This window comes from Dipodomys spectabilis, unplaced genomic scaffold (genome assembly GCF_019054845.1).
Source record: "Dipodomys spectabilis isolate Male_0828 unplaced genomic scaffold, ASM1905484v1 ptg000230l, whole genome shotgun sequence".
Lineage (NCBI taxonomy): Eukaryota > Metazoa > Chordata > Mammalia > Rodentia > Heteromyidae > Dipodomys > Dipodomys spectabilis.
In genome coordinates, this window is record NW_024870907.1 from 634,912 (window position 1) to 648,458 (window position 13,547).

General features: G+C 49.0%; 1 protein-coding gene across 2 annotated transcripts in view; it reads left to right on the plus strand.

The window, feature by feature from the left end:
* Nucleotides 1-12,620, plus strand: part of Grap2 (GRB2 related adaptor protein 2) — a 69,867-nt gene extending 57,247 nt beyond the window's left edge. For both annotated transcript variants that reach the window (XM_042697958.1, XM_042697957.1), the window contains exons 3-8: nt 599-690; nt 3,811-3,930; nt 8,045-8,213; nt 10,064-10,276; nt 11,799-11,921; nt 12,284-12,620. In XM_042697958.1, coding sequence (XP_042553892.1) covers nt 599-690; nt 3,811-3,930; nt 8,045-8,213; nt 10,064-10,276; nt 11,799-11,921; nt 12,284-12,463 — 897 coding nt within the window. In that variant the 3' untranslated portion in view covers nt 12,464-12,620. The remainder of the gene's footprint in view (nt 1-598; nt 691-3,810; nt 3,931-8,044; nt 8,214-10,063; nt 10,277-11,798; nt 11,922-12,283) is intronic.
* The last annotated feature ends 927 nt before the right edge of the window (nt 12,621-13,547 follow it).

The following is a 13,547-nucleotide window of genomic DNA, read 5'->3' on the forward strand; positions in this document are numbered from 1 at the left end:
TTTTCTCACCATACCACAGTGTCAGCCACCACAGGACCTTGTAACAAGATGGAACTTTTGGGTTTACTTGTGAGCTGACTTTTTCAGCAAGCAAGTCATCCCAACTATTTGTAAAACACTCAACATGAATATAGAGAGTCTCTATTTTCAAAGCTGGTCCCAGTTAGACCTGTAAGTTTTAATCCTCTTGTTTAAAAAAAAAAAAGTCCTTTTTTTTTTCTTTTTGGTTTCCTGGTTACCTAGGAAAGAAGGAAAAGTCACAGAGTAGGTGTTACCACCTCCTACCATCTGGCCAGATGAGGAGCTGAAGGTGCTGAGATCTGGGAATTTCCATCGTAGAAGGAGAGAGAGAATGATAGAAATCGCTCAGTGCTGGGTCAGGAGGCCACACTATAAGGAGGTGGCATAGATAGGTGGTACAAGTGGACAGAAATTACTAGCGGTTGAGAAAAGCCAAACCCCAAAGACAGAGCAGCTGTGTTCCCTCCTCCTCTGCTGGGGGAACTTGCAGAGCCACTCTCTAGATCCTTGGGCTTATTTTCCTCTTGCCTTGTGATAGTCTCCCTGCAGAATCCTCGTCCTGTTTTCTCCCATGTAGATCTTAAGCAACCAGGAGGAGTGGTTCAAGGCGGAGCTTGGGAGCCAAGAGGGATACGTGCCCAAGAATTTTATAGACATCCAGTTTCCTGAGTAAGTATTTCCAGCCTGCTGAGATGGGCCTACCCACACACGTTCTTACTTTTTTCAGTCGTCTCTAAAATTATCCATGCATATCCAAGAAACTGTCAGAAGTGGCTGCCTCTAGAGATCTTCCTTCAGAGCCTCCCGAGCCACACAGTGGAAGGCCAGGGGTGGGAGGAAGATTTGCATTTCATTTCATTCCCTTTTGAAGTCTACACCATGTGCTTGGATCACCTGCTTTAAGATTTTTTTTTAATATATATAAAAGGAATTTTACATTAAAATCACCTCTAATGATTGCACTAGCAGTTTCCAAAAAATCCACAGGGGGCGCTGTTCACCTCCCCTGCTGCAAATGCAAGGCACTTCTCCATTTACCTCCCAAGCTCACTTTCCACCCTCTGGAGGAAGCCCAAACAACCTGGCCCTTAATGGGGGGTCAATGGGGGGGGCGGGTACACGGATACCCCTGCCTTCCTTAAAGCCTGTACTCCCCCTCAGAGCAGTGGGTAGGGAAAGGGGGAAATTCCTTCCAGAAAGAGGAAGTGAAACACTGAGATTACGCCCTGTTAGTATCAAGAACGGACCACAAAGGTTAGATAGAAATCTAATCTTGTCTCAGAGCCAAAGTCTAACCCCAAGAGCACAGGTTTGTCAGAAAACCAGAGTGGTATTGATGATTTGTGACGTGTGGCTGCAACACTTTCAGTGGCCCACTACTGACCACTGAACCAGAAGAACAACTGGTGAGCACGCCTGCACCTGCCCTGTCCCAGATACTCCACTGTCCCGCCACCTGCTGGGGGGCTGCTTTGTACTTCCCTGCACCTCCACCTTCCAGCCCCCTCCTCACCTCAGGTATGCAAGGACAAAGAAGCCACCCGAGAGAAGCTCCCGATTCCCTCCCTTTGTCCCCACACCTCCCCCTCCTACAACCCCACTCAGACACTCTGCCTTCCTACAGCTGTCAGGAAGGAACTGTGGGTGCTTCTAACAGAAATCCCCACCCCCTTTCTCCCACATCAACTTTCCGTCCCCCTCTGCTGGAACACTTCTGTCGGCAAACACACACTACAATCATCTCTGCTATCATCTTACCAAAAGAGAAACACAACCAAGAGACTCGGCCCCCAGTGCTTTCCAGCTACTGCTTTATTTCTTTAAAAGCATTGCTTATGTTCAGTTCCAACCTCTCACCCCCCATTCTCCCTGAAGCCCCCAGGACTCCTCTGAACCTTCCTGCCAGGCCTCAGCCACCTATTCTCAGCCATCATCTCAGCACAAACGGACCTAGGTATCTCTTCTTCCTATTGAGACATGTTCTCCATCTGGACTCTGTGGGTCCTATGATCTTCCCACCTTTCTGAGTGCTCCTCCCTAGTTCTCCTCACCTCCTCCACCCTTCTTTAGGTTTCCGTTTAGAGGGCTCCCTTCTCAGTGAAGTATTCCTCATATACATACATATACATACATATGTACATGTATGTATGTATGTATCACAGTGCTGATGATTGAACCCAGCAGCTCACACATGTTACACAAGTGCTCTGCCACTGAGCTATATCCCCAGTCATCATATTTTAAGTGAGTTTCATCACCTACAACCTCTCTCCCATTTCCATTTCTTTCCATATGCTTATCTTCCTCTGACACACTGTACATTACGAAGTTGTGTGTCTCCTCGATGAGAAGACTGTCACTTCCCTAAGGTCAAGGTTGCTTGTTGATCTGCACCACACCCTATTCCCAGCACCGAGAAGAAGACTGTGCAGGCAGTACTAACAAAAGCTGTCACATGCATAGCTTTGGAATGCTTCAGAATATTGAAATCCTGGCCGTTCAGGTCTAATACAAAAAATGTGGGGAAATCTCCAGTTGGAGAACAAATCTACTTTCTGTATCCCCTGTTGCCTCTGATTTAACATTTCCTCGGGGCCGTGGCTATTGTAGAACTCATGGTGTTTTCTTCCCCCTTCTCTATTGCATTTCCTACATGCGTCCTGAAGGGGTGGATGGCAAATTCTCTGGCAAGACCTCCATTAGCCTTGTCTCTGGGGACAACCTGGCTTTCCCCACTTTGACAGTGGTTTAGAATAAGCACATCCCTCCTATCTTCCCTGTCTCTAGTCCAGAGTCTCTATCTGGAGGGTATGGTCAGTGGCCCTCAAAGGGATTCAGGGCAGAGGCCTGCTGGGCCTTTGTGTTCAAGCCACATGCAGAGTATTAGCCATCCGGGCAGCAGTTAGAGCAGTCACCTTGAAGCCTTGGGATCCTGCCCCACCTTTGGCTGCAAACTCTCATTTCACTCTCAGGGATAGAGGGAGGTTCTGGCCTCCTGCCCTGAGGGAGCCTCTGTTTGCCTTGCTGTGTTTGCCTTGAGTTGTGTAAGTGTTTGACTTGGTCACGCACGCCCTGCCCTCTGTGCTGCCTGTTGTGGCAGCCGTCCTGAGACAACAGATCTGGCTGTTTCTTCTTTCGACAGTAAAGATGAGTTTCCAGGCTGGGGTTGTTTTTTGTGTGTTTGTTTGCTTCTTAAAGTAGAGGGCCCCAAGGTACTAGGAATCACCCATAAACGACTGCAAAAGAGCTGGTTGCCAGCCTCCCTCTTCTTGGAGCGTGTGCAGGGCTCTGAGCCCTCGCACCCCACAGCAGCCCACGTGTACTCCCCCTCCGGTGCCCCAGGAAGGATCTCCACTCAACAGAGCTCCTGGTGACCAGGCAGTGAGTGTCCCAGGCCCTGTACTGCAGTGTCCACAGCAGCCCGCCCTCCCCCATCCTCTGTCCCTTCCACTCTTTCCCCCTCCCCACAGCTGCAGCTGGCGGCTGCTCCTCGGTGACTCACTCCCACACTGCCCCATTTTGGTGCAGTGGCACATTGCCAGGATGCACGCTTTCCAGACTGGAGAGCCGCTTCTCCTGGAGGGAAGGAACAAAAGGATGAGAGCTGAGGAATACCTTTCTTCTCCAGAGAACTGCTGAGAGCAAGCCTGGAGCCCTGAGGTGCCCTCTCTGCCCTGGGCTATGCAGGGTCCCTGCCTGGCCTCTCTTCCCTGCTGTGGACCGTGTCTCTGTTTCCCCCCTCCACTAGTTTGTTCTCACAGAGATCCTTTGTCCTCTCTTCCCCTGTAGGTGGTTTCACGAGGGCCTCTCCCGACACCAGGCAGAGCACTTACTCATGGGCAAGGACGTTGGTTTCTTCCTCATCCGAGCCAGCCAGAGCTCACCAGGTGACTTCTCCATCTCCGTCAGGTACGGCCACCCCCAGCCTGCCCTCACCTTCTTAGCCTGGAACTCCCAGACGGCTGAAGCCAGGAGGCAACAACCCCTCAAACAGGCCCCAGCGAGCAGAAGCCAAGGGGACTGCGCATGCTGCCTCCTTATCGTCCGTGCTTGCTGTCCACTTCCTGAACATGTGTCCTCAGCACCTCACTACATTGGGTCGTGTTCAAAATTCGATATCTAGTCACCTGTCCCTCCCCCCCCCACATACCATAGCCCAGGTGTTCCTGGAAGAGCGGGATTATTATCTACTCCATCTCTGTGCACTTCACAGAGCTTCGCACCCTTCAGACAGCTCATGAAGGACTTGTGGAAGGATGGAGATGAGGAAGACAAAGAGAACTCCCTCTTGCCCATACCCTTCTGGGGTTTAAATCTTAACCTTTTCTATTACCACTCATGTGTGTCTGAAAAAGGGCAGGGGAAAAATAGAACCCAGTCCCTGCTGTGGGCTGCTATGAGCTGCCTCAACATAGGAAAGCAGAGCCGAGCAGAGAACAGCAGAGCAGAGCAGAGCTCAACTGATCTGGGAGTTGGGGGGAGGGGGGTAACCTGAGAAGTGACTCCCAGGCAGAGGCCTCAGGTGTGAGTGTGGGGCATGGGGTCAGTATGTCCACCATCGATCGATCGATCGATCACAAGTCAGACTTGGCGAGCACCCGTGAACATGCAGGAAGTGCAGCAGCTGACAGTAGAGGCGGAGAGGGAGGAAGAGAAGAACCTGTGTTGTGAAACCTCCTGCCTGCTGCCTGTGATCCCACAGGAACAGGATCCTGGGGTCCTGTCGCGGGTCCCTGTCCTTTAACAGATTTTGAAGGCACACAGCTTTACTGCTTCCAGTTTAAAAATCTAATCTCAGGTAATAAATGGTAGCAACTTCGCTATGGAGAAAGAATACATTTTTATTTCATTCCATTCTGTTTTTGAGTGATACTGAGGTCAACTCAGAGGGGTGCATTTGCTAGGCAGGTATTCTACTCTCGAGCTATATCGCTTGCCCTTCTGTGCTTTTAGTTCTTTCTCAGATAAAGTCTCCTGTTTCTTCTCAGGACCAGCCTCAGATTATGATCCTCTTTTCTATGCCCCCACATACCTGTGATTACAGGCCTGTACCACCACACCAGCAAGGATAGATATATTTTAACATAGGAACAAAGGACATATAAATAAGGACTTACAACCATTTGTATGTACATGCACCTCTAGAATGCTTGAAAATAGCCTGCCCTTTTAGCATTGCTCTTGCAGTCTTGCTTAAATTCTTATTTCTCCTTAACTAAAACTCTTTGTGGCTGGGTGCCAGTGGCTCTCTCTCTCTCTCTCTCTCTCTCTCTCTCTTTTTTTTTGTCACTCATGAGGCTTGCATTCAGGGCCTGGGTGCTGTCCCTCAGCTCTTCAGCAAAAGGATAGTGCTCTACCACTTTGAGCCACAGGTCTACTTTCAGTTTTCTGGTGGTTAGTTGGAGATAAGAGTCTCACAGACATTCCTACCCAGGGCTGGCTTTGAACTGTGATCCTCAGATCTCAGCTTCCTGAATAGTTAGGATTACACGTGGGCCACCAGTGCCCAGCCCTCTGATTTCCAACTAATGACCAAAAAAGCTGGAAGTGGAACTATGCTCAAGTGGTAGAGCACTAGCCTTGAGCACCAAAGCTCAGAGACAGCACCTAGGCTCTGCATTCAAGCCTAGGATGGATGCGCACACACACACACACACACACACACACACACACACACACACACACACACACACACACACACACACACACACACACACACACACACACACACCTGTTTGTGTAGTTTAGGCAATGGTCAGCTTTAGCTCAGGTCAATATTAATGTATCACAAATTCTAAATTTCATAGATCCTAATTAATGAACCTTTTTTCTATTTTAAAAAACTTTAAGTCTATTTTTTAAAGACCCTATTAGAAACTAGTAGTTTATAAACCAAGTAGTTCATGAGATTGAAGGGAAGCTCTCAGCTCCTTTGATTTTAATGACCTTGACCCTGACTTTGTAGCTAGGAATTACAGCTTCTGTTTTCTTGACTGAAACAAATTCTGTTAAAGGCCAACCTTGTCTTCACCCCAAGTCAGTTCAAGTACTGAGGCAAGCAGCTCTTAGGGTGATTATTACTGTAGTCTCTATATCTTCTGCAGAACTATAGCACCATCTGTTCCAAAGAAAAATCATTTGTTTGCTTGGGCACAGGCTTATATCTATAACCCTAGCTACTTTGGAGGCTGAGATCTGAGGATCACAGTTTGAAGGCAGTCTGGGCAGGAAAGTCCATGAGACTCTTATCTCCAGTAAACTATGCCAAAAAAAGGCAGAAGCTCTAGCCTTGAGTAAAATGAAGCTCAGAGGCAGAGCCAAGGCCCATAGTTCAAGCCCCAGGACTGGCCAAAATAAGTATTTTTTTATTTTAACATCTGCTTTCTGCCATAGGTACAAATAATTAAGAATGTAGTGTGGTCCCATCACTTAGCACTTACTGAGGATAGAAAACTCTAGACTGGATCAGAGCCCTGAGCCCCTGAGCCATATCTCTTCTATTCTCCTCTCAGAACTATGTCCACAGACCTGCACTGGCAACCCCCATGTTTCTCCTCCCCTGTGGCTTTTGAGAGGAGGTTTTTGAATAATTATAGCATGAAGGAATAGTTCCTCCTGCTGTAGTAATGGTTATACATCAAGCCATGGATCATGGAGAAACCTGTGTCAGTGACCAAAACTCAGGCAAGACACAGTTACCCAAACATTTGGGCATGAGGTAACTGGATAGACTTTAGTTGCACTAAGCTACGAACAGGGCCAGCCCAGCAGATGAGAATGAAGGCCAGAACTTTTACTCCAAGCACAGACCCCTAAACCCACCTCTAAGGAGCCTACACTAGCCTTCAGAGACATCTCTGATCTCTAGAACCTTCTTGACTCTTGCCCTCTCTGCTAGATCAGGCTATCAGTAGCATTAGTGCCAGTATATCTTTAGACAGAATGTGTGACTGTTTGGAAAATAAACTCCACATCCAGCACAAAGTGACATGGTAGTGGAATAAGACTGGAGCTGACAGGCAAAGTCCAGTTGCCTCTGTCTAGATGAGTCAAACCCAGTGTTGATCTAAAAGAAAGTAATACCTTTCCATGATCAGAAGCAGACCTGGGCTTCTTGCCTCGACTCTGCCCCTGATTCACAGTGACCATCACCAAGCCCCTGCACCTCTCTGAGCTTTCAACATGCTCACCTGAAATAGGAAAACAATCATGAATATCTTTCTGATTAAATGCTACAGTTCTATATCCCTGAAAGCTCACGATGCTTCTGTAACCTTAGTTATGCAAAACTTGAATGAAGATCAAGAAATTATCAAGATGGACTGGAAAAATTATGACAAATTCTCTTAAGACCATTGGTAATAGACTTAAAGGAAATGGTTCAATGTGTTTCAGATGTCAGAAAGAGAACTGGGACTTGAAGCACCCTTTGCTGCAGAATCTTTTTTTTTTTTTTTCTTCTCTTTTTTTTGGTTGTATGGCTTGAACTCTGGGCCTGGGCACTGTCCCTGAGCTCTCCAGCTCTACCACTTGAGCCTCAGCGCCACTTCCGGTTTTCTGAGTGGTTTATTGGAGATAAGAGTCTCACAGACTTTCCTGCCCAGGCTGGCTTTGAACTTCGATCCTCAGATCTCAGCCTCCTGAGTAGCTAGAATTATAGGTGTGAGCCACCGGCACCGGCTTGCTGCAGAATCTTTAGCATCATTAGGGCTCTGGCAATGCCTTGTTTCAAACAAACATTATGAAAAGGACTTTGGTCACATAGTCTTCAAGACTCTTTGAACACTTTTTTTTCTTGTAAATGGTTCCACTGTCCAAGGCAGATTCCAGATCATCTGATGGGAAGTTGCCTCTCATGCCGCTGGTGTTGCATGTTCCTGCCTGCCTGCCCATTGATAGGCAAGTCATCCATCGCTACACTTCCTGCCCCATCAGACTGCCACCTTCCCTGCATGCAAACAGCCCTGCAGGCAGGGACACAGTTACCACGTAACATACAGCTTGGATTTGCCTTGCTCTCCAGGCACGAGGATGACGTTCAGCACTTCAAAGTCATGAGAGACAACAAGGGCAGTTACTTCCTGTGGACTGAGAAGTTTCCATCCCTAAATAAGCTGGTGGACTACTACAGGACAACATCCATCTCCAAGCAGAAGCAGATCTTCCTGCGGGATAGAACCCAAGAAGATCAGGTACAAGTCAGGTCCCAGTCGAACCCGATCTAGAGATTGGAGGCAGTCCAGGTTCCCACATAAACCACCAGGAAGGTGTGTCTGCTTGGCAGATCTTCTGAAAGACAGGCTAACTGCAGACAGATCTCAGTTTCAGTCTGAGCTCAACACTTCCTAGCTTTGTGACTCTGGAAAGTTCTTAGATCCTCAGTTTCCTCATCCACAAGATGGGTGATATCCACCTCATGGAAGGCAGTCTGAAGGTAACAGAATGGAGTATACCCCCATTTCCTGCATCAATCCTAATTATACTGCAAATACTCCATAAATATTAGTTCTTACTGGGAGTGCTGTTATTCTGCTATTCATGGGCATTACAATATCAGTTTTCAGCCATGCTCCAGAGTTGCCCAAGAGTAGAAATGGGGGCTGCAGGCCTAGAGAGCAGCCTAGGGCCAGAACTAAAGCACCAGATGGGGCTTTGTGACAGCCTGGGGTAGGTTGGGGAGACACTGGAAGAGCAAATCAGACCTGGAATTATTTCTCTTAGAACTGTTTAGAATACAGAGGATTGTTCATAGAAATACATTAAATTAAATATTAATTTAGTTGCTAACTGCCCATATTTCCCTGGTCAAGTTGAGAACCTTTCTGAGTGGGTTTTCTCAGTTGTAGAACAGAGAGAGCCAGCAGTACCTCCCTCACACGGCTCCTGTGAGGGCTAAACATGGTAGTCACAGCCCTGCCATTGAACGTGGCCCATGTCAAGCACTGATGCTTCCGCTCCCATAAGTGTATTCACACCCACATGTACAAACACTCAATATCTAAACAATCTTTCAGTGGAGAAGACTTGGTTATATGAGACAGGTATTATAGGGGGCGTAGAGATTGATTGGAATGCTTTGTATCCATGTGTGGAAATGTCACAATGAAATCCCCCCTTGTCTAGCTAATGTATGCTAATTAGACTAATCATCATCATTTTTAAAACGAGAGGCAGAAGCAGTGACTAGCATAATTGGAATCCTAAGGACAGGTGATTTGTTTAAAACCACATGTGCTTTGGGGAAGTAGAGAAAAGCCACCAGCAGTTTTTCAGGCTGGGAAGTTACAGTCTCAGAAGGGGTGTTCCCACCAGGTCACACGGCACAGTCCAGAAAAGAAAACAGACCTTACCCAAGACATCATGAGTGATTTCTAACCAGGACACGGACAGAAATATTAACTTACTAGGTAGGATGTGTGCTCAAGAGAGAAGAGAGGCAATATAAAACTGCATTCAACTGGATTAAATGAGTTAATATTTGTAAAATGCCAGCATCGACGAAACCCAGGGCTCTATGTCATTGTTTGCTAATAAAAACAACAATAAAACATTTCTGATTCACAGGTTGTCACAGCATGTAGAAAGGCTTCACTCTTTCCCACCATGCCCAGCTCTGGGCCTGGTTTCCATGACACTGCCAGACTGTTGTTGCCCGTGTCCCTATCACCAAGCTGTGAATGGCAGCTCAAACCAGGCAAAGTTGTCAATAGCAGGGTTTATCTGGGGTGGTAGGATATCCAGCAGCATGGCAACTTGTGATAAGAAGAGATGGCATTGTGTCCATAAAATAGAATATTTAAGCCTGATTACCCAGAGAAAAACAAAGCCACCAGCTATGGCCTTCTGAATGGGTGCTGTGTGCACAGTGCTTATCTGTTAATGCTGAGGCCGGAACTTGAAACACTGGGCAAGTCTGAGACTCCCAGTGGCCACATTCTCAAGTATAAAGGTGGGCATCATGGCTTCTCTTGGATGCTCAGCTATGAGCAGTCCAGAAGCTGCCAGAAGGCAGGGCCTGGATGGTGCCTATTCTCTCTTCCAGGGTCACCGTGGTGGCAGCCTGGACTGGAGGTCCCAGGGCAGCCCATACCCCAGCGGGGCTGCAGGAGAGGAAGTCAGGCCTTCAGTGAACAGGAAGCTGTCGGAGCACCCCTCTTCCCTTTCCTTCCAGTACCACCCACACCAGCCCCCACAGGGCCCCCCGGAGCCACAGCCCCCTCCACAGCGGTATCCGCCACAGCACCATTTTCATCAGGTATGGGGGTACATACATTCGAGATGCAAGGGCCTGCCCTTCCTCCCCCACAACCACACCCCAGGCTAGGCCCAGCCTCATTGGCACTCACAGAGTTCACCAGGCCTCCAAATGGTAGAAGAAATTTCTATGTACTTAAATGGCTTCCTGCCTGAACACACACACACACACACACACACACACACACACACACACACATTGGCACTCACAGAGTTCACCAGGCCTCCAAATGGTAGAAGAAATTTCTATGTACTTAAATGGCTTCCTGCCTGAACACACACACACACACACACACACACACACACACACACACACACACACATTGGCACTCACAGAGTTCACCAGGCCTCCAAATGGTAGAAGAAATTTCTATGTACTTAAATGGCTTCCTGCCTGAACACACACACACACACACACACACACACACACACACACACACACACACACACACACACACACACACACACACACACACACACACACACACACACACACACACACACACACACACACACACACACACACACACACACACACACACACACACCTGAGGACTCAATGAATCATCTCTTCATTTTCCTATCAGCAGAATTTCAAGTCTATTCATGCCCCTTAACCCATCTGGCTGTGGAATTGGACAAGAAAAAAAAAGGATTAACTCCTCCAATGGAGCTTTGCGTATTTATTTATCCCCTACCTATTCCAGATGGGATTTCGGGCAGCTTATGGAGATGGACAATACAACAGGATAACATCAGTCCTAACTTGCTTAGCAGGGCACAGAGCCCGCTGTGAGCTGCTCATATCTACTTCCCCAGCCCGCTCTCCCCCTCACCCTCACCCCCACCCACTAGCAGCCACGTGGCAGCCACACGGCACCACTCTCCCTACCTGGGCCCACGGTACTTTCTCTCATCTGTGGACTGTTAAAAGTTGTTCCTCTGCCTGAACAGCCCTTCCTTGGCCAATGCTGGTATTCAGGAATTGCATCTTCTATGAAGCCTTCCCTGATTTACCCAGGCTGACCTAAACCCTCTTCTTTCTGCTTGCTTAGCCCCTTAATATGCATGATACCCCTCTAAAGGAAACTCCCTGGAGGCAGGGCCCTTCTCTTTCTAGCAGTGTATCCCTAGTGCCTGGTACAATACCAGACACAAGGCAGGTGTCTGGTAAATATATCTGTTTTATTTTAATAGAACACACAGACAGACAGACAGACAGACACATACACACACACACACACACAAGATGTAGTGGTATGTGCTTGTAATGCCAATATTGGAGAGGCTGAGGCAGGAGCATTTGAACCTAGCCTGGGCTACAGAGCCAGACCCTCTCATAAAACAAAACAATGTATTAGAGGCCTGAGACCTGGGAGCGAGCAACTCCACAAGTAAAATATCTAGGGTCCCTTCATCCTCCTCCCCTTCAGTTCATTACCCAGTGCCATGCCCAGCAGATATTCCTGGACACTGGGAGGGATGCCCCACCATGATGGGTGCCTGCTTGCATCTGCTCTTAGGACCGCCGTGGAGGCAGCCTGGACATAAACGACCGGCACTGTGTCATGGGCCTGGGCAGCGAAATGAATGCTGCCCTCATGCATCGGAGACACACAGACCCTGTGCAACTCCAAATGGCAGGGGTGAGTGAGCCAGGCCGGGGGAGGGGGGGAGGGAAGGACAGTGTGGAGTAGCTCCAGCGAGACTGTCCGGTCCTACTCTGTTCTCATCCATTTCTTGGCTCTAGTTCTAGCACTGGGAGCCCAGTGGCCTTTCTTTATGACCCACTGTAATCAGGACTAGATGGCACTTAGTCTCAGTGGTAGAGCACTTACCCAGCACATGTGAGGTCCTGAGATCCATCCCCAGCACCCCAAGAACAGAACAGACCTGTCCTGTGTCAGCCTCCAGGGAGGGTTGCACACCCGTTCTGAGGACCCTGTGGCCAGAGCAGCCAGTGGCTCCTCTATGCCTGTGGTCAGCAGTGTCCCTCGCTTCCCCACAGCGCGTGCGCTGGGCCCGGGCGCTGTACGACTTTGAAGCCCTGGAGGATGACGAGCTGGGGTTCCACAGCGGAGAGGTGGTCGAGGTTCTGGACAGCTCCAACCCATCCTGGTGGACCGGCCGCCTACACAACAAGCTGGGCCTCTTCCCTGCCAACTACGTGGCCCCCCTGATGCGATGAATCCCTCTGGGGGTGCCAGGGACTTTCTGGCTGAGGACACCCACAAGAGAAGCGGCCAGGGAAAAAAAGCTGGACCTAATGAGTATTTTTACGTTCAAGTGTACATATATACATGAATGCGTGAATACATTTTTTTTGGGGGGTCCGGTCGTGGGGCCTGAACTCTGGGCCTGGGTGCTATCCCTCAGCTCTTCAGCTCAAGGCTAGAGCTCTACCACTTGAGCCACAGCACCACTTCCAGCTTTTTTCTTTTTGTTTATATGGTGCTGAGGAATTGAACCCAGGGCCTCATGCATGAAGACAAGTGCTCTACCACTGAGCCACCTTCCCAGCCCCGTGAATACATTTTATCACAGTAAATTATTGACAATTTGAGTTGGCCAATTAGCTGATGTGAGAGAGAATTCAGGTTGAAAGGATATTTCTACTTCTTTCTTGGGAGAGAAGAGGCAGTGGGGGAGTAGGAAGGGGACAGGGAGATGGAAGGGGATTTCTTCCTGCCCTTGATCCTGCCCACTGCCTTCCTGGTTGGGAAGTCTTCCCAGAGAGCAGCCATGCAGAGGCCACACCCGGCGTTGGACGCAGAACACTGGGTAGGGTAGACGTGGCCAGGCACGTTGCAGCTCACCTGCTGGGTTTTCCTCCAACTCCCCAAGGGTGGCACTGCCCTACTGAGAACACAAGGGCAGCAGGTTCAGAGCCATAGGCAGCAGGCAAGTGAGCAGGGAGCAGGCGGGATGAGGTCAGGAGTGGCAGTTTGGAGAGCCCGGCCCCAAGGCTGGCCTCTAGTCTTTCATCTCAGGCTTTCATCTCAGTCCTCCTCCCTGTGACTGACGAAAGAGTCTCTACCATGGAGAAAGAGACAACGCAGGCACCAAGTGCTGGGGAGCAGAGGATCTGCCCTAGCCGCGGGTCTTCCCCCCTGCCCGCCCCTCCCGGCCCTACGGCTCCCTGGGTGTAACTAACCTCTGATTCCTTGATTCTGCAAACAGAATCCCTGCTTCAGGAAAGTGCTTAAAGAAGGCCTGGCTGAGTGTGGAATTTGAAAGTCATGGCTTTGTGACTACAGGGTGGCCCTACAGTG